The sequence below is a fragment of the Phasianus colchicus genome, chromosome Z (genome assembly GCF_987193195.1).
Source record: "Phasianus colchicus chromosome Z, bPhaCol1.hap1.1, whole genome shotgun sequence".
In the NCBI taxonomy this organism is placed as follows: domain Eukaryota; kingdom Metazoa; phylum Chordata; class Aves; order Galliformes; family Phasianidae; genus Phasianus; species Phasianus colchicus.
The window spans coordinates 8,140,872-8,164,191 of record NC_143476.1 but is presented as its reverse complement, the minus strand read 5'-3'; the positions used below and the strand labels follow the sequence as shown (position 1 = coordinate 8,164,191).

General features: G+C 49.6%; 1 protein-coding gene and 1 long non-coding RNA gene across 2 annotated transcripts; both read right to left on the bottom strand.

Moving 5' to 3' along the window:
- Nucleotides 1-15,738: 15,738 nt before the first annotated feature.
- LOC149912399 (uncharacterized) lies at nucleotides 15,739-16,621 on the bottom strand. The gene is made up of 3 exons (XR_016462296.1): nucleotides 16,563-16,621; nucleotides 16,315-16,397; nucleotides 15,739-15,954 (listed from the first exon to the last, which is right to left on the bottom strand). It is a non-coding gene; the product is annotated as an uncharacterized LOC149912399 (long non-coding RNA).
- Nucleotides 16,622-18,088: 1,467 nt separating this feature from the next.
- On the bottom strand, nucleotides 18,089-19,593 carry LOC149912398 (rho GTPase-activating protein 33-like). The gene is made up of 3 exons (XM_090132484.1): nucleotides 19,216-19,593; nucleotides 18,448-18,570; nucleotides 18,089-18,266 (listed from the first exon to the last, which is right to left on the bottom strand). Exons 1-3 carry the CDS (start codon nucleotides 19,267-19,269, stop codon nucleotides 18,129-18,131), a joined length of 315 nt encoding a protein of 104 aa, XP_089988610.1. The 5' UTR covers nucleotides 19,270-19,593; the 3' UTR covers nucleotides 18,089-18,128.
- Nucleotides 19,594-23,320: the final 3,727 nt, after the last annotated feature.

Here is a 23,320-nt window from a genome sequence, read left to right as displayed (position 1 = left end):
ATGGAGAAATGTTCCAGCTTCTAGAAGGACATCAGGACAAAGATATGTAATGAAAATAAGTCCAGGCTGGCTGTCCTTGTGGGCATCAGCTGCTGGCATCTGCATTGCTGCTGCCAAGAGCATGGCACAGCAGGTAAAAGATTGCTTTTCTTTGTGTGACACAGGAGCTCTTGACTTGAAAGCTAGAGGGATGCAATAGAAAGAGCTGCAACCTCTGCCAGACATGGCAAAGGTGAGTGGGATGTTGTTTCAGTTGCTGCTGATGTCAGGAAGGACTGTAAGGATGGAAAGGCTGGTGTTTGCCATGGGCTGGGAAACACATCTGGTTTTCATTTTCTCTTTCTCTTTGAGTGCCAGATAAAGAGCAGAGTGTGCCCTCACCTTGGACCCCTCCTGCCCTCTTCTGCTGAGATGGAGAAATGTTCCAGCTTCTAGAAGGACATCAGGACAAAGATATGTAATGTAAATAAGTCCAGGCTGGCTGTCCTTGTGGGCATCAGCTGCTGGCATCTGCATTGCTGCTGCCTAGAGCATGGCACAGCAGGTAAAAGATTGCTTTTCTTTGTGTGACACAGGAGCTCTTGACTTGAAAGCTAGAGGGATGCAATAGAAAGAGCTGCAACCTCTGCCAGACATGGCAAAGGTGAGTGGGATGTTTTTTCAATTATTGCTGAAGTCTGGAAGACTGTAAGGATGGAAAGGCTGGTTTTTGCCATGGGCTGGGAAACACATCTGGTTTTCATTTTCTCTTTCTCTTTGAGTGCCAGATAAAGAGCAGAGTGTGCTTTCAACTTGGACCCCTCCTGCCCTCTTCTGCTGACATGGAGAAATGTTCGAGCTTGTAGAAGGACATCAGGACAAAGATGTGTAATGAAAATAAGTCCAGGCTGGCTGTCCTTGTGGGCATCAGCTGCTGGCATCTGCATTGCTGCTGCCATGAGCATGGCACAGCAGGTAAAAGATTGCTTTTCCTTGTGTGACACAAGAGCTCTTGACTTGAAAGCTAGAGGGATGCAATAGAAAGAGTTGCAACCTCTGCCAGACATGGCAAAGGTGAGTGGGATGTTGTTTCAATTAGTGCTGATGTCAGGAGGACTGTAAGGATGGAAAGGCTGGTGTTTGCCATGGGCAGTGAAACACATCTGGTTTTCATTTTCTCTTTCTCTTTGAGTGCCAGATAAACATGGGATAGTTTGCCCTCACCTTGGACCCCTCCTACCCTCTTCTGCTGAAATGGAGAAATGTTCCAGCTTGTAGAAGGACATCAGGACAAAGATATGTAATGAAAATAAGTCCAGGCTGGCTGTCCTTGTGGGCATCAGCTGCTGGCATCTGCATTGCTGCTGCCATGAGCATGGCACAGCAGGTAAAAGATTGCTTTTCCTTGTGTGACACAAGAGCTCTTGACTTGAAAGCTAGAGGGATGCAATAGAAAGAGTTGCAACCTCTGCCAGACATGGCAAAGGTGAGTGGGATGTTGTTTCAGTTGCTGCTGATGTCAGGAAGGACTGTAAGGATGGAAAGGCTGGTGTTTGCCATGGGCTGGGAAACACATCTTGTTTTCATCTTCTCTTTGTGTGCCAGATAAAGAGCAGAGTGTGCCCTCACCTTGGACCCCTCCTGCCCTCTTCTGCTGAGATGGAGAAATGTTCCAGCTTGTAGAAGGACATCAGGACAAAGATATGTAATGAAAATAAGTCCAGGCTGGCTGTCCTTGTGGGCATCAGCTGCTGGCATCTGCATTGCTGCTGCCATGAGCATGGCACAGCAGGTAAAAGATTGCTTTTCCTTGTGTGACACAGGAGCTCTTGACTTGAAAGCTAGAGGGATGCAATAGAAAGAGCTGCAACCTCTGCCAGACATGGCAAAGGTGAGTGGGATGTTGTTTCAATTAGTGCTGAAGTCTGGAAGACTGTAAGGATGGAAAGGCTGGTGTTTGCCATGGGCTGGGAAACACATCTTGTTTTCATCTTCTCTTTGTGTGCCAGATAAAGAGCAGAGTGTGCCCTCACCTTGGACCCCTCCTGCCCTCTTCTGCTGAGATGGAGAAATGTTCCAGCTTGTAGAAGGACATCAGGACAAAGATATGTAATGAAAATAAGTCCAGGCTGGCTGTCCTTGTGGGCATCAGCTGCTGGCATCTGCATTGCTGCTGCCATGAGCATGGCACAGCAGGTAAAAGATTGCTTTTCCTTGTGTGACACAGGAGCTCTTGACTTGAAAGCTAGAGGGATGCAATAGAAAGAGCTGCAACCTCTGCCAGACATGGCAAAGGTGAGTGGGATGTTGTTTCAATTAGTGCTGAAGTCTGGAAGACTGTAAGGATGGAAAGGCTGGTGTTTGCCATGGGCTGGGAAACACATCTGGTTTTCATTTTCTCTTTCTCTTTGAGTGCCAGATAAAGAGCAGAGTGTGCCCTCACCTTGGACCCCTCCTGCCCTCTTCTGCTGAGATGGAGAAATGTTCCAGCTTGTAGAAGGACATCAGGACAAAGATGTGTAATGAAAATAAGTCCAGGCTGGCTGTCCTTGTGGGCATCAGCTGCTGGCATCTGCATTGCTGCTGCCATGAGCATGGCACAGCAGGTAAAAATGGTTTTCCTTGTGTGACACAGGAGCTCTTGACTTGAAAGCAAGAGGGATGCAATAGAAAGAGCTGCAACCTCTGCCAGACATGGCAAAGGTGAGTGGGATGTTGTTTCAATTAGTGCTGATGTCAGGAGGACTGTAAGGATGGAAAGGCTGGTGTTTGCCATGGGCAGTGAAACACATCTGGTTTTCATTTTCTCTTTCTCTTTGAGTGCCAGATAAACATGGGATAGTTTGCCCTCACCTTGGACCCCTCCTACCCTCTTCTGCTGAAATGGAGAAATGTTCCAGCTTGTAGAAGGACATCAGGACAAAGATATGTAATGAAAATAAGTCCAGGCTGGCTGTCCTTGTGGGCATCAGCTGCTGGCATCTGCATTGCTGCTGCCATGAGCATGGCACAGCAGGTAAAAGATTGCTTTTCCTTGTGTGACACAGGAGCTCTTGACTTGAAAGCTAGAGGGATGCAATAGAAAGAGCTGCAACCTCTGCCAGACATGGCAAAGGTGAGTGGGATGTTGTTTCAATTAGTGCTGATGTCAGGAGGACTGTAAGGATGGAAAGGCTGGTGTTTGCCATGGGCTGGGAAACACATCTGGTTTTCATTTTCTCTTTCTCTTTGAGTGCCAGATAAACAGGGGATAGTTTGCCCTCACCTTGGACCCCTCCTACCCTCTTCTGCTGAAATGGAGAAATGTTCCAGCTTGTAGAAGGACATCAGGACAAAGATATGTAATGAAAATAAGTCCAGGCTGGCTGTCCTTGTGGGCATCAGCTGCTGGCATCTGCATTGCTGCTGCCATGAGCATGGCAAAGCAGCTAAAAGATTGCGTTTCCTTGTGTGACACAGGAGCTCTTGACTTGAAAGCTAGAGGGATGCAATAGAAAGAGCTGCAACCTCTGCCAGACATGGCAAAGGTGAGTGAGATGTTGTTTCAATTAGTGCTGATGTCAGGAAGGACTGTAAGGATGGAAAGGCTGGTGTTTGCCATGGGCTTGGAAACACATCTGGTTTTCATTTTCTCTTTCTCTTTGAGTGCCAGATAAAGAGCAGAGTGTGCCCTCACCTTGGACCCCTCCTGCCCTCTTCTGCTGAAATGGAGAAATGTTCCAGCTTCTAGAAGGACATCAGGACAAAGATATGTAATGAAAATAAGTCCAGGCTGGCTGTCCTTGTGGGAATCAGCTGCTGGCATCTGCATTGCTGCTGCCATGAGCATGGCACAGCAGGTAAAAGATTGCTTTTCCTTGTGTGACACAGGAGCTCTTGACTTGAAAGCAAGAGGGATGCAATAGAAAGAGCTGCAACCTCTGCCAGACATGGCAAAGGTGAGTGGGATGTTGTTTCAATTAGTGCTGATGTCAGGAGGACTGTAAGGATGGAAAGGCTGGTGTTTGCCATGGGCAGTGAAACACATCTGGTTTTCATTTTCTCTTTCTCTTTGAGTGCCAGATAAACATGGGATAGTTTGCCCTCACCTTGGACCCCTCCTGCCCTCTTCTGCTGAAATGGAGAAATGTTCCAGCTTCTAGAAGGACATCAGGACAAAGATATGTAATGTAAATAAGTCCAGGCTGGCTGTCCTTGTGGGCATCAGCTGCTGGCATCTGCATTGCTGCTGCCATGAGCATGGCACAGCAGGTAAAAGATTGCTTTTCTTTGTGTGACACAGGAGCTCTTGACTTGAAAGCTAGAGGGATGCAATAGAAAGAGCTGCAACCTCTGCCAGACATGGCAAAGGTGAGTGGGATGTTGTTTCAATTAGTGCTGATGTCAGGAAGGACTGTAAGGATGGAAAGGCTGGTGTTTGCCATGGGCTGGGAAACACATCTGGTTTTCATCTTCTCTTTGTCTTTGTGTGCCAGAAAAAGAGGAGAGTGTGCCCTAACCCTGGACCCATCCTGCCCTCTTCTGCTGAGATGGAGAAATGTTCCAGCTTGTAGAAGGACATCAGGACAAAGATATGTAATGAAAATAAGTCCAGGCTGGCTGTCCTTGTGGGAATCAGCTGCTGGCATCTGCATTGCTGCTGCCATGAGCATGGCAAAGCAGGTAAAAGATTGCGTTTCCTTGTGTGACACAGGAGCTCTTGACTTGAAAGCTAGAGGGATGCAATAGAAAGAGCTGCAACCTCTGCCAGACATGGCAAAGGTGAGTGGGATGTTGTTTCCATTGCTGATGATGTCAGGAAGGATTGTAAGGATGGAGAGGCTGGTGTTTGCCATGGGCAGGGAGACACATCTTGTTTTCATTTTCTCTTTCTCTTTGAGTGCCAGATAAACATGGGATAGTTTGCCCTCACCTTGGACCCCTCCTGCCCTCTTCTGCTGAAATGGAGAAATGTTCCAGCTTCTAGAAGGACATCAGGACAAAGATATGTAATGAAAATAAGTCCAGGCTGGCTGTCCTTGTGGGCATCAGATGCTGGCATCTGCATTGCTGCTGCCATGAGCATGGCACAGCAGGTAAATGATTGCTTTTCCTTGTGTGACACAGGAGCTCTTGACTTGAAACCAAGTGGGATGCAATAGAAAGAGCTGCAACCTCTGCCAGACATGGCAAGGGTGAGTGGGATGTTGTTTCAATTATTGCTGAAGTCAGGAAGACTGTAAGGATGGAAAGGCTGGTGTTTGCCATGGGCTGGGAAACACATCTGGTTTTCATTTTCTCTTTGTCTTTGTGTGCCAGAAAAAGAGGAGAGTGTGTCCTCAACTTGGACCCCTCCTGCCCTCTTCTGCTGAGATGGAGAAATGTTCCAGCTTGTAGAAGGACATCAGGACAAAGATATGTAATGAAAATAAGTCCAGGCTGGCTGTCCTTGTGGGCATCAGCTGCTGGCATCTGCATTGCTGCTGCCATGAGCATGGCAAAGCAGGTAAAAGATGGCTTTTCCTTGTGTGACACAGGAGCTCTTGACTTGAAAGCAAGAGGGATGCAATAGAAAGAGCTGCAACCTCTGCCAGACATGGCAAAGGTGAGTGGGATGTTGTTTCAATTAGTGCTGATGTCAGGAGGACTGTAAGGATGGAAAGGCTGGTGTTTGCCATGGGCAGTGAAACACATCTGGTTTTCATTTTCTCTTTCTCTTTGAGTGCCAGATAAACATGGGATAGTTTGCCCTCACCTTGGACCCCTCCTACCCTCTTCTGCTGAAATGGAGAAATGTTCCAGGTTCTAGAAGGACATCAGGACAAAGATGTGTAATGAAAATAAGTCCAGGCTGGCTGTCCTTGTGGGCATCAGCTGCTGGCATCTGCATTGCTGCTGCCATGAGCATGGCAAAGCAGGTAAAAGATTGCGTTTCCTTGTGTGACACAGGAGCTCTTGACTTGAAAGCTAGAGGGATGCAATAGAAAGAGCTGCAACCTCTGCCAGACATGGCAAAGGTGAGTGAGATGTTGTTTCAATTAGTGCTGATGTCAGGAAGGACTGTAAGGATGGAAAGGCTGGTGTTTGCCATGGGCAGTGAAACACATCTGGTTTTCATTTTCTCTTTCTCTTTGAGTGCCAGATAAAGAGCAGAGTGTGCCCTCACCTTGGACCCCTCCTGCCCTCTTCTGCTGAAATGGAGAAATGTTCCAGCTTCTAGAAGGACATCAGGACAAAGATATGTAATGAAAATAAGTCCAGGCTGGCTGTCCTTGTGGGAATCAGCTGCTGGCATCTGCATTGCTGCTGCCATGAGCATGGCACAGCAGGTAAAAGATTGCTTTTCCTTGTGTGACACAGGAGCTCTTGACTTGAAAGCAAGAGGGATGCAATAGAAAGAGCTGCAACCTCTGCCAGACATGGCAAAGGTGAGTGGGATGTTGTTTCAATTAGTGCTGATGTCAGGAAGGACTGTAAGGATGGAAAGGCTGGTGTTTGCCATGGGCAGTGAAACACATCTGGTTTTCATTTTCTCTTTCTCTTTGAGTGCCAGATAAACATGGGATAGTTTGCCCTCACCTTGGACCCCTCCTACCCTCTTCTGCTGAAATGGAGAAATGTTCCAGCTTGTAGAAGGACATCAGGACAAAGATATGTAATGAAAATAAGTCCAGGCTGGCTGTCCTTGTGGGCATCAGCTGCTGGCATCTGCATTGCTGCTGCCATGAGCATGGCAAAGCAGGTAAAAGATTGCGTTTCCTTGTGTGACACAGGAGCTCTTGACTTGAAAGCTAGAGGGATGCAATAGAAAGAGCTGCAACCTCTGCCAGACATGGCAAGGGTGAGTGGGATGTTGTTTCCATTGCTGATGATGTCAGGAAGGATTGTAAGGATGGAGAGGCTGGTGTTTGCCATGGGCAGGGAAACACATCTTGTTTTCATTTTCTCTTTCTCTTTGAGTGCCAGATAAACATGGGATAGTTTGCCCTCACCTTGGACCCCACCTGCCCTCTGCTGCTCAGAGGGAGAAATGTTCCAGCTTGTAGAAGGACATCAGGACAAAGATATGTAATGAAAATAAGTCCAGGCTGGCTGTCCTTGTGGGCATCAGCTGCTGGCATCTGCATTGCTGCTGCCATGAGCATGGCACAGAACTAAAAGATTGCGTTTCCTTGTGTGACACAGGAGCTCTTGACTTGAAAGCTAGAGGGATGCAATAGAAAGAGCTGCAACCTCTGCCAGACATGGCAAAGGTGAGTGGGATGTTGTTTCAATTATTGCTGAAGTCAGGAAGACTGTAAGGATGGAAAGGCTGGTGTTTGCCATGGGCTGGGAAACACATCTTTTTTTCATCTTCTCTTTGTGTGCCAGAAAAGAGCAGAGTGTGCCCTCAACTTGGACCCCTCCTGCCCTCTTCTGCTGAGATGGAGAAATGTTCCAGCTTGTAGAAGGACATCAGGACAAAGATGTGTAATGAAAATAAGTCCAGGCTGGCTGTCCTTGTGGGCATCAGCTGCTGGCATCTGCATTGCTGCTGCCATGAGCATGGCACAGCAGGTAAAAGATTGCTTTTCCTTGTGTGACACAGGAGCTCTTGACTTGAATGCTAGAGGGATGCAATAGAAAGAGCTGCAACCTCTGCCAGACATGGCAAAGGTGAGTGGGATGTTGTTTCAGTTGCTGCTGATGTCAGGAAGGACTGTGAGGATGGAAAGGCTGGTGTTTGCCATGGGCTGGGAAACACATCTGGTTTTCATTTTCTCTTTCTCTTTGAGTGCCAGATAAACATGGGATAGTTTGCCCTCACCTTGGACCCCTCCTACCCTCTTCTGCTGAAATGGAGAAATGTTCCACCTTGTAGAAAGACATCAGGACAAAGATGTGTGATGTAAATAAGTCCAGACTGGCGGTCCTTGTGGGCATCAGCTGCTGGCATATGGACTTCTGCTGCCATGAGCATGGCACAGCAGGTAAAAGATTGCTTTTCCTTGTGTGACACAGGAGCTCTTGACTTGAAAGCTAGAGGGATGCAATAGAAAGAGCTGCAACCTCTGCCAGACATGGCAAAGGTGAGTGGGATGTTGTTTCAATTACTGCTGAAGTCAGGAAGACTGTAAGGATGGAAAGGCTGGTGTTTGCCATGGGCTGGGAAACATATCTGGTTTTCATTTTCTCTTTCTCTTTGAGTGCCAGATACAGAGCAGAGTGTGCCCTCACCTTGGACCCATCCTGCCCTCTGCTGCTCAGAGGGAGAAATGTCCAAGCTTCTAGAAGGACATCAGGACAAAGATGTGTAATGAAAATATGTCCAGGCTGGCTGTCCCTGTGGGCATCAGCTGCTGGCATCTGCATTGCTGCTGCCATGAGCATGGCACAGCAGGTAAAAGATTGCTTTTCCTTGTGTGACACAGGAGCTCTTGACTTGAAAGCTAGAGGGATGCAATAGAAAGAGCTGCAACCTCTGCCAGACATGGCAAAGGTGAGTGGGATGTTGTTTCCATTGCTGCTGATGTCAGGAAGGACTGTAAGGATGGAAAGTCTGGTGTTTGCCATGGGCTAGGAAACACATCTGGTTTTTATCTTCTCTTTCTTTTTGAGTGCCAGATAAAGAGCAGAGTGTGCCCTCACCTTGGACCCCTCCTGCCCTCTTCTGCTGAGATGGAGAAATGTTCCAGCTTGTAGAAGGACATCAGGACAAAGATGTGTAATGAAAATAAGTCCAGGCTGGCTGTCCTTGTGGTTATCAGCTGCTGGCACCTGCATTGCTGCTGCCATGAGCATGGCACAGCAGGTAAATGATTGCTTTTCCTTGTGTGACACAGGAGCTCTTGACTTGAAAGCTAGTGGAATGCAATAGAAAGAGCTACAACCTCTGCCAGACATGGCAAAGGTGAGTGGGATGTTGTTTCAATTAGTGCTGATGTCAGGAAGGACTGTAAGGATGGAAAGGCTGGTGTTTGCCATGGGCAGGGAAACACATCTGGTTTTCATCTTCTCTTTGTCTTTGAGGGCCAGATAAAGAGCAGAGTGTGCCCTCAACTTGGACCCCTCCTGCCCTCTTCTGCTGAGATGAAGAAATGTTCCAGCTTCTAGAAGGACATCAGGACAAAGATATGGAATGAAAATAAGTCCAGGCTGGCTGTCCTTGTGGGCATCAGCTGCTGGCTTCTGCATTGGTGTTGCCATGAGCATGTCACAGCAGGTAAGGGATTGCTTTTCCTTGTTGGACAGCTGTTAAGCCATTTTGATTCACCCTTTGCATCCACAGCATACAGTTTTTTCCCACACTGCTGTTTCTATCCAGCAGTGTGCATATGTGCAGTGCTACAGATGTTGGTGGTCCTGCCTGTGGCAGGGGGTTGGAGATTCGTGATCCTTGAGGTCCCTTCCAACCCGGGCCATTCTGTGTGTGTGTGTGTGACTGGCTAAACACCAATTGTTGCTAGCTCAGCAGGTATACTGCTAATTATTGAACGCCTGACAGCTGCTTATCAACACTTGGCCACTATTTCTGGACACCTGCTCATCCCTGAAGAGAGAGAAGTTTGGAAGGAGGACAGAGGGGAGTCTCTTGATGCCTGCCTGTTGCATCCCAACCTGCCCACAGAGTGAGTCACTTCGGCCTTGTGTGGAGGCCCTGGCTTCTTTGGAGTCTGTTTTTCTTTTGCTGAGCTTCTCCTATCCAAACAGAATGGCCTTACAACATGCTTTCTGGTCCTTAATGCTATACCCATGCAATTTGTAACTATTACAGTTCTGTAAGTGAGAATTGATCACATGATTGAACAACTGTATTTCTAAAATATGTTATGAAATAACTTCTTTTTACTAATACTAATACTAATAAAGTCTTTCTACTTTTTCAAACTGTTTCTAAGGGCAAATTACAAAACACATTGTGCTGTACTGCTTCAGAGCAATCCCACATTTGATAGCCAGTGCAGAAACAACATTCCATCCTACAGCATTAGCTAGTTCAGAGGTACCAGACGTGTATCTGGATGTGGCTGTTGTGCATAACTGGGGCTGAGGGATCAGAAGTGACAGCTCCACTCTTGGAGACCACAGAACTAAAATGGAAAGATAAAATAGTTGCAGGGCAATTGTTCTGTGTGCCTGAAGCAGGGACCGATTTATGGGGGAGAGATTTAACAGTTAAATGAGGATTACAGCTGCAAGTCTGTGAAACAGATATCAGGGGTCAATGAATGTGTTAACAGCTGTGATGAAGAAGAAATGAATCCAAATGGTGTGGGCAGGGGAAGGAAATCGGGGTGGACTCACAATTTTCCCTTACAAAGAACTGCTCAAGGAGGGAGTGGAGCTGTGAAACAGCAACAATATCCCATAGCCTTAGAAGGGAGAGTGGGTCTAAAAGCTGTAACACAGACAGTGCTTAAGGATGGTCTTCTGGATCCTTGTCTGTGGCCTTATAACACCCCAATCCTGTCGGCATGGAAGGCAGACGGCACGTATCGGCTGGTGCAAGATGTAAGGAAATGACTGAACCCGTTCTCAAAAGACAGCCTGTGGTTCCTAACCCCTATACCCTAATGAGTCAGATCGCACACGGACAGCAGTGGTTTGGTGTGAGAGACCTCACAGATGCTTTCCGGACAGCCTTTGGACTCAGAGAGAAATGGCTGCGTTTGTATGAGGACACATTGTAATCCTATTGTGATTCGTGATGATACTGTACATACTGGAAATCGTGCTAATCCTTGTCTTGGCAGCATTTGAAGCAAGCAACTGGTGCTGCTGTCATGCAGAAAGCTCCCTTCCAACCACTCAGCAAGCATTTGGATGAGACAGCTTCCTGCTGGGGAGCCCTCCGACATCACTGCTGCCTCCTCCAGAACCATACCTGCAGATGCTTCAGAGCTCTTCAGCATGGACTTCCTTCCTCCCATCAGCAGCTGCTCCTGCACTGACCTTCATTCACACTGGGATACCATCTGCTTCCAGCAGGAGCTGACCTGCGAGACAGAGAAAGGAAACGTGGGATGAGCACCAATGCAGAAGCACAAGGCTGTGTCACCACCACGTCTTGCAGCCTTGGGAAGTCAGCTGCAACTGCAGCCTTGGTCAGAATTACAACGGGCACCGTAAATTAAGTGTGACCTCTGAAGTTGTTGCCATGATCAGAAATAGACGCTGAAATCGCTCACATAACTGTCGGTGGTTCCCTCCAAATTCTTTTGCTTTGGGGAACAGATGGACTCGGAATGGAAGGACACGAGAAAAAGGACATCTGTTTGAGCTCAGCAGACTTGAGAGGTGGGCCTGGGTGAACCTCATGAGGTTCAGCACAGCCAAGTGCAAGGTTTGGCATTTGGGCCGGAGGAATCCCAGGCATTCTTTTGTCATCGTGGTGGTTTCCAATAGACCCCAACAATGAGACATCAGGTCGCCGTGTGGGCTCCTGGGTGACACTGCCATTTCCCAGCCATTGCAGCCTAGGGGCAAATAAAGTAAAATACTTCAGAAAGATCTCACACTGATTGCATATTTTACTGTTCTTTTACACAAAACAGAAGGGGAGGGCAGCAGATGCATGCAGCTGCATCAACACCCAGGCTGCTAAAGGAATGGAAAGACAGAAACATCAAATATCAATGCCTTATTCTAATGCAAGGAGGGAAGCTTCTATCAATGTTACTTTTTATCATTCAAAATGAGCAGTTGGCACTCTTAAAGGAAAATCCTAGGCCCCAGGTTCTGACAGTGTGGCAATCTGGCACGGACTCAGCTGTGACGGATCCAAACAGTCTGTTCCAGATTTTAACATCCCTTCTATGCATTCACAAGTTTTCTCTCTTGACTTCCCCTTACAGCCGTTAGATGCCAGCAAAACATCCCACAAACACTCCTTAACTCTGTGCACACAGGCACCCATCCAACCAGAGCCATCAGTCATTCCCAGCCATGCGCTCTTCCTCCAATCATGGTCAGCATCACACGGCTGTCACGCAGCTCACTTGACTCAGTTTTTCTCTTCTTTCTGGAGGTGTCCTTGCTTCGCAGCCTTACCTTCTCGTGATGTTTATCTCGCTCTGCAGCTCCTGCTCTGAATAGGCTTTCTTGGATTCCCGCATGACAGGCACAAAATGCAGCCACAGCCCCTGCCACCAAGGTCAGCTCTTCAGCACACATTACCTGAGGAGCACTTGGCAACTCATGCAACCTGAGCAGTGCCAGGAAGACTGTTTCACTTCTGCTTCTCCTGGCTCAGAAATTCATTTTCCTACCTAGAAAATGGGAAAAGAAAAGAAAAAAGAAAGAAAGAAAGAAAAACAATCCTGACATAAGCAGACACAAGTGTTACTATGGGATTCTGGAAGGCAAGGGATTTACCCTCTATGATGAGAAGTTGACTGCAAAGAACTAAGAAGAGCCATGAGCAGGTTGTGAACTTGTGGGTAAAATTAGGAAGTGCAGCAGTGCAGGGCTTCTGGAGGTGAGGGTCTGCTACAGCCGCCTGGAAAGAGAGCCTGTTGGTGGGAGCTGCTTACTGCAGCCAGCAGAAGCATCGCACTCACTGACTCTCATCCTGATGGGGGATTCCAGTCAGTCTGGGAAATCAGCATGGCTGGCTGCAAGCAATCTGACAGACTCCTGGAGTGCAGTGAGAATCACTCTGTGGTGCAGGCATTGGGCACAGCAAGCAGAAGGGAAGCATTGCTGGACATGGTGCACACCAGGGGTTACGACAGGAGGCGGTCAGGGCTGCAGTGACCATGCCCTCCTTGAGTTGGTGATCTCAAGGAATGCGGGCCTGGCAGGAAGCAAAGGCAGGAGCCTGAACTTCAGGAGAGCCAGCTGCAGGCTGTTCCAGGAATTCTTGGACGAGATCCTCTGGACAACTGTTTGTAGGGGCAAAGGCATGGAAAAGAGCTGGTCACTTTCTCAGAAGAAAACTTGCTCAGGTTGCACGCTGAGCTGCAGGAGAGGAAGGGGAGGAGGTGCCAGCACGGCTCTGCACGATGCTCTGCCACACTGGGCAGCTTGATCATGGCTCAGCAGTGGGATCCGACGTGGAGAAGGGGAGAAGGAAATCAAGGATGGGAGGGAACCATCAGACACAGTCAATAACTGTCTGTGAAGTCTTGCAAACCAGAGATTCCCAGGTTGTTTCTGCTTTCGTAGCATCTTTGTGCTGCAGGGTGAGCAAAAGGTTCTGCTGCTTGATTCTTCTGCAGGAGCCGCCTAAAAGGGAAATGGCCACTGAGCTGCAGACCAAGCAGTACTGCCTGACGTTGGCCAGGGGGAGCTTCTCCTGCCGCAGTGTGCTGATGACAGGTCTGGAGATGATCTGCAGGGCCAGTTCGTAGATGGGAGCCAGGAAAGGACATGATGGGAGGAGGGAGGTGTTAAGCAACAGCCAACGCATGGAAATGCATCAGAAAGCCCTGAAAAGCATCACAAAGCCACAGCCAGGAAGCTTGGGAGTATCATGAGCAGCATCCAGGATGCGAGAGATTATTTGCTACCATGCCAAATGGTAGCAGAGCTCCCCCTGCAGACATCCCAAAGCCAGAGAAAACAGGAACAAACCCGGAGCTGTGCTGCACAAACCCAACACCCACAGCATTGCAAGCTGGGGTGCCTTGCTGTGTGCTGCATTCATCCCAGTCCGTGTGAATGAAGACTCTGGAGGCAGTCAAGGCGTTGATTGAGCACGAGTGTGCTTTTATTATTGTATAAAGGACAGGAGGATGTGAGAGGTCCACGGTGAAGATGGGACTCATCCTGTCTTGTCATGGAGAGAGTGGCTCAGAGCTCTCAGTGCTGCTGTCCGGTGCCTGGGACTGGAGGCCTGATTGAAAGTCCCCCTGCAAGAGGCTCTGCTCCTCTTCACTGATGCTGACCTGCTCCTGCATGGAGGTGCTGCTGTCGGGGCACTCACACTGTGCTTGGGATGGGCTGCACTGCAGAGACTCTGGGTTAAAATCCACACTTGTGACTGTGGTGTCTGGGAGGCACAGGTCAGCAACTTCAGCAGAGCCAGGTGTAATGAGAGCATGGACTTCGATGAGCTCCTTCTCTCCATTAATGTTGTTAGATGGAAGGCTGCTATTGGAACTGCAGCAATTTGTGCTTCCTATGAGCTCTCCACTGATGGAAGCACACAGAGCATCCTCGCTACTTGCCCTGGATCTTATGGCTTGGCAAGGGCTCGATTCACCTAGAAAGGATACACAGGGGTTAGTGTCAAACTTTCACAAGCTGAATTACGACAGTGGTTCTTGATCAGGGGTGAAGATTTAGGCATGGGATTGAATGCTAGAAAGAGATACAAGTGCAGAGCAAGCTTAAATTCTATGTTCCTGAAAAGCAGGGATTTGGAAGCTGCATTTGCACCCTTACCTGCCAGGACTACCACTGCTGTTTCTGAGGGCTGCCTGGCATTGCGCTGCAGTTGGCGTTTGCTGCCAGAGGATGGCTTCCTGAGGCTGAAGCAGCAACACCAACTGCTAGCTGGTGATTCCTCATTCTTGCTGGGTGGATTTTGCCTGGAGAGAGAAAACAGCCAATGCTGTGAGTCGTGCGTGGTGCAGGGTGAGGGAAGAGCTGCACGGAGCTCTTGGCAGCAGTTGCTTGTTCCTAGCACTGCCTGGTTTCTGCAGGAAAACACAAAAACCCACCCAAACAATGATGCTAGGTGCTGGAAAAGAAAGTCCTCTTTACCTGTCAGATGGAAAGTCAACGACGGTGTGGAATTTGCCCTGCCCAGCTGCAGGGCTTTCTTCCACTTCAATGTCCCTGCTGCTCTCTGTTACCACAGAAGAGGTGCTGTGGCCTCGCCTCTGTGCCTGTGCCTCCTCCAGGCTGAGCAGCTTTGTGGCAGCAGAAGAGACTCCCACAGACTTGGGCCCTGGGAGAGAATTGTGCCCTGTCAAGGAAAACCACAGGTAAGAGCGAGGATCAGAAAGCAGCAGCACAGCCACCAGAGTTCTGGGGGAGGTGCTGTACTTTTCTCAGGCTTGCTTATCCGAGCCACTGGAAGAAGAGGAGCCCAAAATAACCATGTGGGCAGAGGTCTGTTTATGGCAAAGGACACGGTCATAATGAAGAGCAGCTTACTGTATCAAAATAGGCAAGGAAAAACCCAAGGAAATGGGGGCAGGGAACTGAGAAAGCTTCGCTGCCACACTTGCATCAATCTTCTCCTGCGTGCAAACATAATAATGACAGTTTCCTCCTTGTGAAGTTTGGGCTTGGACATTCTCAGCATCCAGCAACAGGATGCCATACCCTAATGGAAGCCCAGAGGTCTGCTGTCCCCTTGATGGTAAAAGAGTATCTCAAAGGTCCCGGAGAAGGCCTGCATTTGGTCAAGGTGTCAGGTCAAGATCAAGCTAATGGAGGAAGACACTCACCTGCTGCATCTGCGATGTCTGCTCTGGATTTGCAGCAGAAGAGGACGTCTGTGTGGTTGATGAGAAATTCCACCACATCTGACTGTGTCTGCAGCTCCATGCAGGCAGCTCTTCCGCTGGCGCAGGCAGACTCGTTCTGCTGTGATCTGTAGAAAAGGCAGATTTTAGAAGTCATTTCTCCAAGAACGTTTCCCCGAGTCTGAATTGTTGCAGCCAAAAGCTGTCAGCTGCGGCTCTGGAGACTTCCGCGGTGGGCAATCAGTGATGCCACTGCAGAAATTCCCCTGGATGATCAAGGACACGTCAGTCCCATCTCAACAAGACTGCAGTAATTGTCACCTAGACATTGTGCCCGTGGGGATGGAGAACAGCTCAGGCTCCTGCTCTTCTGTCAGCCACAGATTTTACAGGAGAAGAGCACATTTGATGGAGAAAAAGGGAGCACTGTTTTTTTTTTTTAATGGAGAACAGATGTAAGCGTTGTGTTGAAACAGAACCAGAAGTTTACCTTAAGAGGTTTGGAGCCCACACAATGGCTAGGTTCTTGGCATGCATGTTTGTGATGGTGGAGCTCCCAGCCAGACACGCCAAGTGTCTCATCAGGAACTCCAGTGTCCTGGAAAACAAGAGAGGCAAACGTTCAGCACCAACGAGCATGCCGTGCTGCAATTCAGAAAGCAAACCTCCATTCATGCTACTTCTTGTGATTGCTACTGTCACCGAAGATGAGGTAGATCCAACCTGACTGAGTGCCACGCTGCAGCACCAAGCCCCAGCACAGCACAGCCGCAGCCATCAGCTGCACCAAGCGTGCCCCCGTGCCCAGGAACTGACCCCATAAAGTAAGCCCATGGAGCCTTCAACCCTTCAGCATACACAGGCATCGTGTTGCCGGCGTGAGACAGAGCCTGGAACCGCATCGTTGCCCTCTGCAATGCAGTAGGGCTGAGCTCAGCAGGCTGAGGGCAGCACTGACCTGTAGTGAGGAGCGGGCAGCTGCTGGATGACGTCCTGCATTCTGAGCAGCCGCTCCTCCTCTGTAGCGGCACCAACAGCATCCTGGAGTAGTGCAGAAAGGGAGCGAGACACCAATCAGGCTAGTACACCACTGCGAGTAAACCTCGTGGGGCTGACAGCAAAAGGGCCTCCGAGCTGGGGCACTGCTGCAGCCATCTGCCAAGAGGCCCAGGAAGAGGGAAATGAAAGACGTGGCCTTGTGCTTACCGAGAACTTGCCGTACAGCTGGTGGGTGAGCAGAGGGTTCGGGAGCTCCCTGAAGTACATCTTGCAGACGGAGCTCACGCTGTGAATGTCGCGGACGGTGAGCTCAGGAATCTGCTCCGACTCAAATTCCTGCCTGGAGAGAGGGACGCAAACCCGGTTGAGTGAGAGGAAGGCAAGCCCAAAGCCACACCAGATGCACTCAGGCTGTGTCAGTCGCAGCACTCTTACCGCAGTCTCTGGATGTTGGACGCGACGCCGGACAGGCGGTATATCCCCTGCACCACGCCGTGCTGCTCAGTGAACTCAGCGCAGCTCTGGAGGACCTGGGGGACTGAAGAACACGTGCCAGCCGTCAGTGGAGCTCCTGATTCAAGTCCTGCTGCAGGCTGTGCTTCACATCCCATCCACTAAGCCCAGCCAGGCTTGGCTGAAGCAAATACAGATGTGCTTGTCTCTTAGGAGCATCCGCCTCACTTTATCCTTCAGCCATCAACTCCCATTACACGTGTCTCCACGGCTATCAGCCTGCCCCCTGCTAGATATGAGCTCCCTTTCATCTTCTTTAGATGCCCAGCAGAGGAAGATCTCAGGAATGGGCAGCTCCTTACCATCACGACCGGAGTGGAGAAGATGCTCTCCCAGGTCACCGCCAAACACCCTTTCCTTCTCCACCTCCCGCTCGGTCGGTTTCTTTGGGCGGGCCTTCACCAAGGAACGAAGGAAGGTGAGGATCTTGCTGCGTTTCTTGGGCACTGCACAACAAAAGGAAGAAACCAGGTCATTTCAGGTCTGGCTCCGTTGGACGAGGCCGAGCACAGCACATTCTACAGAGAACGTCAGAACGGGAAGAACATTACCAACCAGTACATACAAAAAGGGATTTTCCCCATCTCTGGAGGAGCCCAAGGCCAGGTTGGATGGGGCCCTGGGCAGCCTGGTCTAATCTGACATTAAATGTGGGGGCTGGCAGCACAGCCTGATGCAAGGAAGTGGAAGCTTGAGGATCCTTAAGGACCCTACCATCCCAAGCCATTCTATGAAGATTCTATAGTTTCCCCAAGTCCAATCATAAACACAGGAGGATTGGGCCAAATCTCTGCCCCATGGTGTGCATGAAGAATCATCAACCCAGAGGACAATGTGGGATGGATAAAGGAGGTACTAAACATGGAACGCACCCCCAAAAAGACTTCATTTTGCTTCCCCACACCATCAAATGTAACATCCCTACCTGGCTTTGGCACTGAGTTGATGAGTGCCTCAGGAATGTTCTTATTAATGAGTTCCACACACTCCCCTGGGAAAAATCCAACCTGTAACAAGAAGAGAAGCCAACTATTGCATGCAGCACTTCTCAGATCTGAACTGTTAAACCAAAAGCCACATAACATTTCCCTCGGAACGTGCTTGCCTGACGTTCCATAAGACTATCCAGCAGAAAATGGCCATAGTTCAAAGCATAAAGGTAATAATTTTTCAACATTTGCAGCCAACGGCAAGGTCCTCTGACACCGACACAGGGAAACTGTTTACGTCCATTAGGCATCCTGTGCATGCAGAGCAGCTCTAAGCTAAGATTCCTGCCTTTACTGCAGTTGCACTCTCCAGTCTGAAGCTTGTGCCTACCTGGAAGCCGAGCTTGCCTCTCCACCAGGGGGTCAGCTCCTTTGGTGGCATGTCGATGACACACACGATGTCTCCGACCTGCAAGAGATTGCAACGTCAATCCCAGCTTCAGCACAGCTGGGAGGAAAGCACAGCTCAAATGTCTGCATTCTTCTGCACTGCCAAACATCGCCGAGCATTAAAGCACTTGCACCAGTGCAGCTCTGAAGACATTTGCCATTGTAAAATTGAGCAACAAGGAACGCCTTGAACTGCTTACCTCAAAGGAGAGTTCATCCGCTGCCTGGGCAACGTGTCTCTTAATAGCATGGGCAGCAGCAATAGCTGGAACATTCACAGGTGCCACCTCATGGTCTAGCAGGGGCTTCCCCTTGTTCTCAGCCTGAAACAGAGAGCACAGGCCACGGTGAGGAGCTGGGAACCAACAAGGAGGATTTCAAGGTGAGGAGCACATCTGCAGAGAAAGCTGCAGGAAATGCACTCGGTCCTTATCATGGGCACTTCAGAAGGAACTGCAAGTCTAATAACGGCTGTTTCTCTCCCTGGTGTGCAGCAGGCACACGCCAGCAAAGATGCATCTCTCCCCACCCAGACTAATCAGCAATGGCACTGACGCAGACAGGTGGCCTTGTCCATTTTGCCCCCTCCTTTCCTGCGCTCTTTGTGCAGGAAGGCTGGCTGTTTAAGATGCTAGGAGACCGTGAAGAGGGAAACCAAAGCTACGGCTGCAGTTACAAGGTGCAAACAGTGCCATTGCAAGCACCAAGCAGCTCTCTTGAGCAGTCCAACCAACAGCGAGGCCAAACAGAGCAGAGAATGATTGTTGTTTCTGCAGCCATTTCAAGGGAAAAGTCAGTAGAGGACAAACCCCACAGCCGAGATGGCTCTGGTACTTTTAAAAACTTGCCACGCTTGCACTACTGACTTGCCACAGAGGAGCTCTCTTGGAAAGCAGGAGAGCACATCTGCGGCTCACTCTGCTGGCTGCAGTCAGGGAACAAAGACCAATCAGAGCTTCATACTCTACCTCTGTCCATGCCAGGTCAGGCCCACAGCTGATCTCGCTGCACGCCACAGCCATCAGCGTAGGTGTGACAAGCTGGAACTGAAAAGAAACACACTTTTATTTTCTCTGTTCACATCTCTGCTGTGCTCCCTACAGCTGTCGGGCACACTCACACAGCCCAAGCACGCCTGCTGGTGTCCCTGGTGATGCTGTGCATCTCCGCACAAGCTGGGGCTGGGACTCTTTGCCTAAGGGATTGGTTTCCTGTAGACCAGCTGGTCACAGCACCACAGACAGCATCCTTCTGAGGGCTGAGCTGCAGAGCACGTGGAGAAAACCCACACGTGACCAGCGTCCCATCAAAGCTGGATGAGGTTGTGTTACTAAACACGGGGCGTCACGGGCTGCTAAAGCATGTGGGGGGACAAAGCATGGCAGGTACCTGGCAAGAGATCAGAACGAGGGAGAGAAATCTCACGAATCCGCAGCCTTTCCTTGTCACTTTGCTCTGATCTTCCACGAGCAAAAGCTGCAGCAGGGAAGCAGGCAGAGGGTGGAGAGAGGAGAGAGAAAGAGCAGGTCAGTTTGCTTCCACGGTTTAGCAAAGACTACAAGGGAAAAACCAAAATCTGCCCTCCCTCAACTTAAAAACTTAAGTTTTCAACTTAAAACCATTTCCCCTTGTCCTGCTGTTATCTACCCTTTCAAAGAGTTGATTCCCCTCCTCTTTTTAGGCTCCCTTTAGGTACTGAAGGCTGCCATGAGGTCACCCCACTGCCTTCTTTTCTCCAGGCTGAACAAGCCCAGCTCCCTCAGCCTGTCTTTGCAGGGGAGGTGCTCCAGTCCCCTGATCATCTCTGTGGCTCGCCTCTGGACCCTCTCCAACAGCTCCCTGTCTTTCTGGACACTGTACTGCAGCTGGGGCCTCACAAGAACAGAGCAGGGGGGGACGATCACCTCCCTGTCCCTCATGGCCACCCCTCTGCTGATGGAGATAATGTGATCCTATGAGCTCCGCCAGCCAGCAGTTCTCAGCACTCACTGTCCCCCCGTCTCTCCCACACTGTCTCAGCTTACCTACGAGGTGCTGCACAGGACGGTGTGAAGACAAAGGGACGCAGTCGGTGCACAAGTGCAACAAGCGAGCTGCTCAGTCAGAGCTCCAGCGCTCCAATGAAGGGACGCAGCACGCACTGCTCCTCCCCTCATTCTAGCCCTTATGACATCACTGAGGGCCACCAGGCTGCTCCACCACGACCCACAGGGTGGGGAGGCAAGACCAGTCACAAGGGCAGAAGATTCCAACAGCCCAGCCCAACGTTCTGGAATCAGGGGCTGCTTGGAATTCTACCCCAGCCAAATCCTGGAGAAGCTGGCACGGGGTCGTCATGACCAAAGCGCAGGACCTGGCGCTTGCTCTTGTTGAGCCTCGCACAACTGGCCTCAGTGCATCCCTCTGGAGGGCCTTCCTGCCCTCAGCCAGATGGACGCTTCCTCCCAGCAGCGTACCTTGCAGTGCTGGGCCCATGTCAAATCCACACTAGAGTGGGTTTTGTTACATTCAAGGGCATGTTGCAGCACCAATCACCTGTAAGGAAATAAAGCAGGAGATGGGAGAAACACAGAACTGCTGCCAGACTGCTTTATCCCTTTCTCAGCCCAACTTCCCTTGCCTCATCCCCTACCCCAAGTCCTGGATGATGCCCACGGGCTGACAGTTGGATCTCAAGTCCATAGGACTCCTTTCACAGGGCTCCATCAAAAAGGCTGTCACACTTGTTCCGTACACTCACACTGACCCAGCAGTGGTATCACAGTCACTTAACACACACACAACAACCAAACCCCGAGCATGCACATCCCTTCCTGCGTGACTGCAGCCCACAGCTCCCCTTCACACCTCCGTGGATCTCTGGTGTTTTACACTGATGCAGCCTCGCTGCAGCTCCGTGGCTGTCACACAAGGCCTGCAGGACCTCTTTCTCTGCAAACCCCGTCTGCAGGCATTGGTTCACGAGGTTCACCTCCTGCCCTCCTGAGCAAAAACAAGCACTAAGAACAAGAGCAAAGCACGCTGGACTCGACCTGGCCCGATCCCCGCCCTCAGTCCTGTCAGACGGACCCTGGTGTGGAGACTCATCCCCAAAGCCTGGCTGGACATCAGCACAGGCATCATTCTTCAAACGCCCCATCCAAGCAGCAAGGGATCAAAGCGTTGGCACAGCTGAAACAGAAATGCTGTGTGAGTTTCCTGTTAGCACTGAGCAGGAACAAATCTACCGCTGAGCAGCAGGATGTGAGACAAGCAGCAGAAGACACCCAACCTGCAGAACCAGCTCGTTTGGGGTCGGTCCAGATGTTTGTCTGCTCCCTTGCCTGGCCCAGGCCAAGCTTGTGAGCTGCTCCTCCTTTGTGCAGGGGGAAATGGTGCAGATGCCATGTGGTGGCTATGCACAGCATGCCTTGGACTTGCTTTTCCTCTCTCCATCTGCCATTAGCAAACAGCATCTCCAGCCTCCAGAGATCACTGAGTCCAACCCCTGCACAACAGTGAAAAAAAAAGATATGATAAGGGGTACTTAAAGCACAGCATCTGTAATCAGATCAGACTCCTGCACTGTGAATACTTCCATGAGTATTCCTGCAGAGTGCATCACTTAGTCTCTCCTAAGCCTTGTGTTCATGGTTTTCCTGTAAGAGCTTGTCTAAACACTGCAGATAATCGTGGTTATGCTAGAAGCATTTGGATTTATTGATCCTTACTGTGATTTCAATAACAAATGCAGATGCTTTTTTTTTCGGGACAGCTTTCAATTTCTCAACTGAAATTTCAATATTGCATTAGGTGTTGACAACCACGGGGCTGCAGTACAGAGAATTACAGGAAGATTAATTTCTCCATCTCCATGCTCCTAGACATTTATGATTACAGTGATGTAGTTATAGACAAAGTTGCAAGATACCAAAGCTAGAATAACCTCTTGGTGCAGCAGGATGTCTGGAGCCCAAGTGCAGAGTCTCAGTGTTGCAAAGCCTTGAAGAGGTGCACCGTATGTGCTGGGGCTGATGACACAGACACTGGAGCAAGGCCAGTGTGATGTTAGAAACTTGACCAGCAGCTGATCTGTTGTCAGCCATTTCTGGACACAAACGGGATCTGGTCGACTTAGGACATGACCTTTGGGCTGGAGAGCAACTCCCCGAGGAATCACACAGCCACTGCAGACCGTTGGCAAGAACCCCATACCAAAACAGCTCATCTGCAATCAGTTTTTAATCTGTGCAGCAGAGATTGGAACAGGCGCACGCTCTCTGGAATTGCAGGAATTTTCACAAGTGGAATGTACATCACCTGTGTGCTCCAGCTCTTCTGTGTGCATGCTAGGAGCAGTGATCCCCCTGCACCCAGGGCTGCAATAAAGTCCTGTGGGCTTTCTAACCTGCCCACCAGCAGCCCAGGCTGCCCAGAGCCACATCCAGCCTGGCCGTGGATGCCTGCAGGGATGGGGCATCCACAGCCTCCCTGGGCAACCTGTTCCAGTGCCTCACCACCCTCTGGCTGAAAAACTTCCTCCTCACATCCAACCTAAACCTCAACAGCCCCCGTCTCAGTTTAAAGCCATTCCCCACTTGTCCCATCACTATCCACCCTCCAAAACAAAACACCTTGGCTGTTCAACACTGAAAGAGCAAAATAACCCACAGCTCTTACTTCCACTGTATGCATTTAATTCCAAACTTAAGGTCACAGGTTAATTACTCATGTGATCCTTCCTGACAGAAGAACTACTCGTAGTGATGTGTAGGAGTAAGGAACAGTTTGAAAAGGTCATGGACATATTAGAACTTGCAGCATTTATCTTAATAGATGCCTACATTGCAAAGCATTTTGTAAAACACACGTTACAAGTACTGTGCATTGGATTACACTATATCAAACTCTAAGTAACAATACAGGTTGCTTTTCAATCTACACTTACATGTTTTCTTCTAAGTCCTTGATAAAATTCCTTACTACCTTCAGTTTTATAGCCAAAGCAGTGTTTGAGCTGGTAATGTACTCTTGAACAGCACTGCTGCCTTTAGCATTTGTATGTTTAGATCTGAAAAGAGAATTTGGTCATTA

What these genes read in the sequence shown, in the direction of transcription:
- LOC149912398 (XM_090132484.1), bottom strand. Translation starts at nt 19,269, where the DNA reads ATGGCTGTGGCGTGCAGCGAGATCAGCTGTGGGCCTGACCTGGCATGG. An exon ending in CTGACCTGGCATGGACAGAG is followed by an intron (nt 18,571 to 19,215) that starts GTAGAGTATGAA and finishes TCTCTGTTTCAG; the next exon opens with GCTGAGAACAAGGGGAAGCC. An exon ending in CGGATGAACTCTCCTTTGAG is followed by an intron (nt 18,267 to 18,447) that starts GTAAGCAGTTCA and finishes AATCTCTTGCAG; the next exon opens with GTCGGAGACATCGTGTGTGT.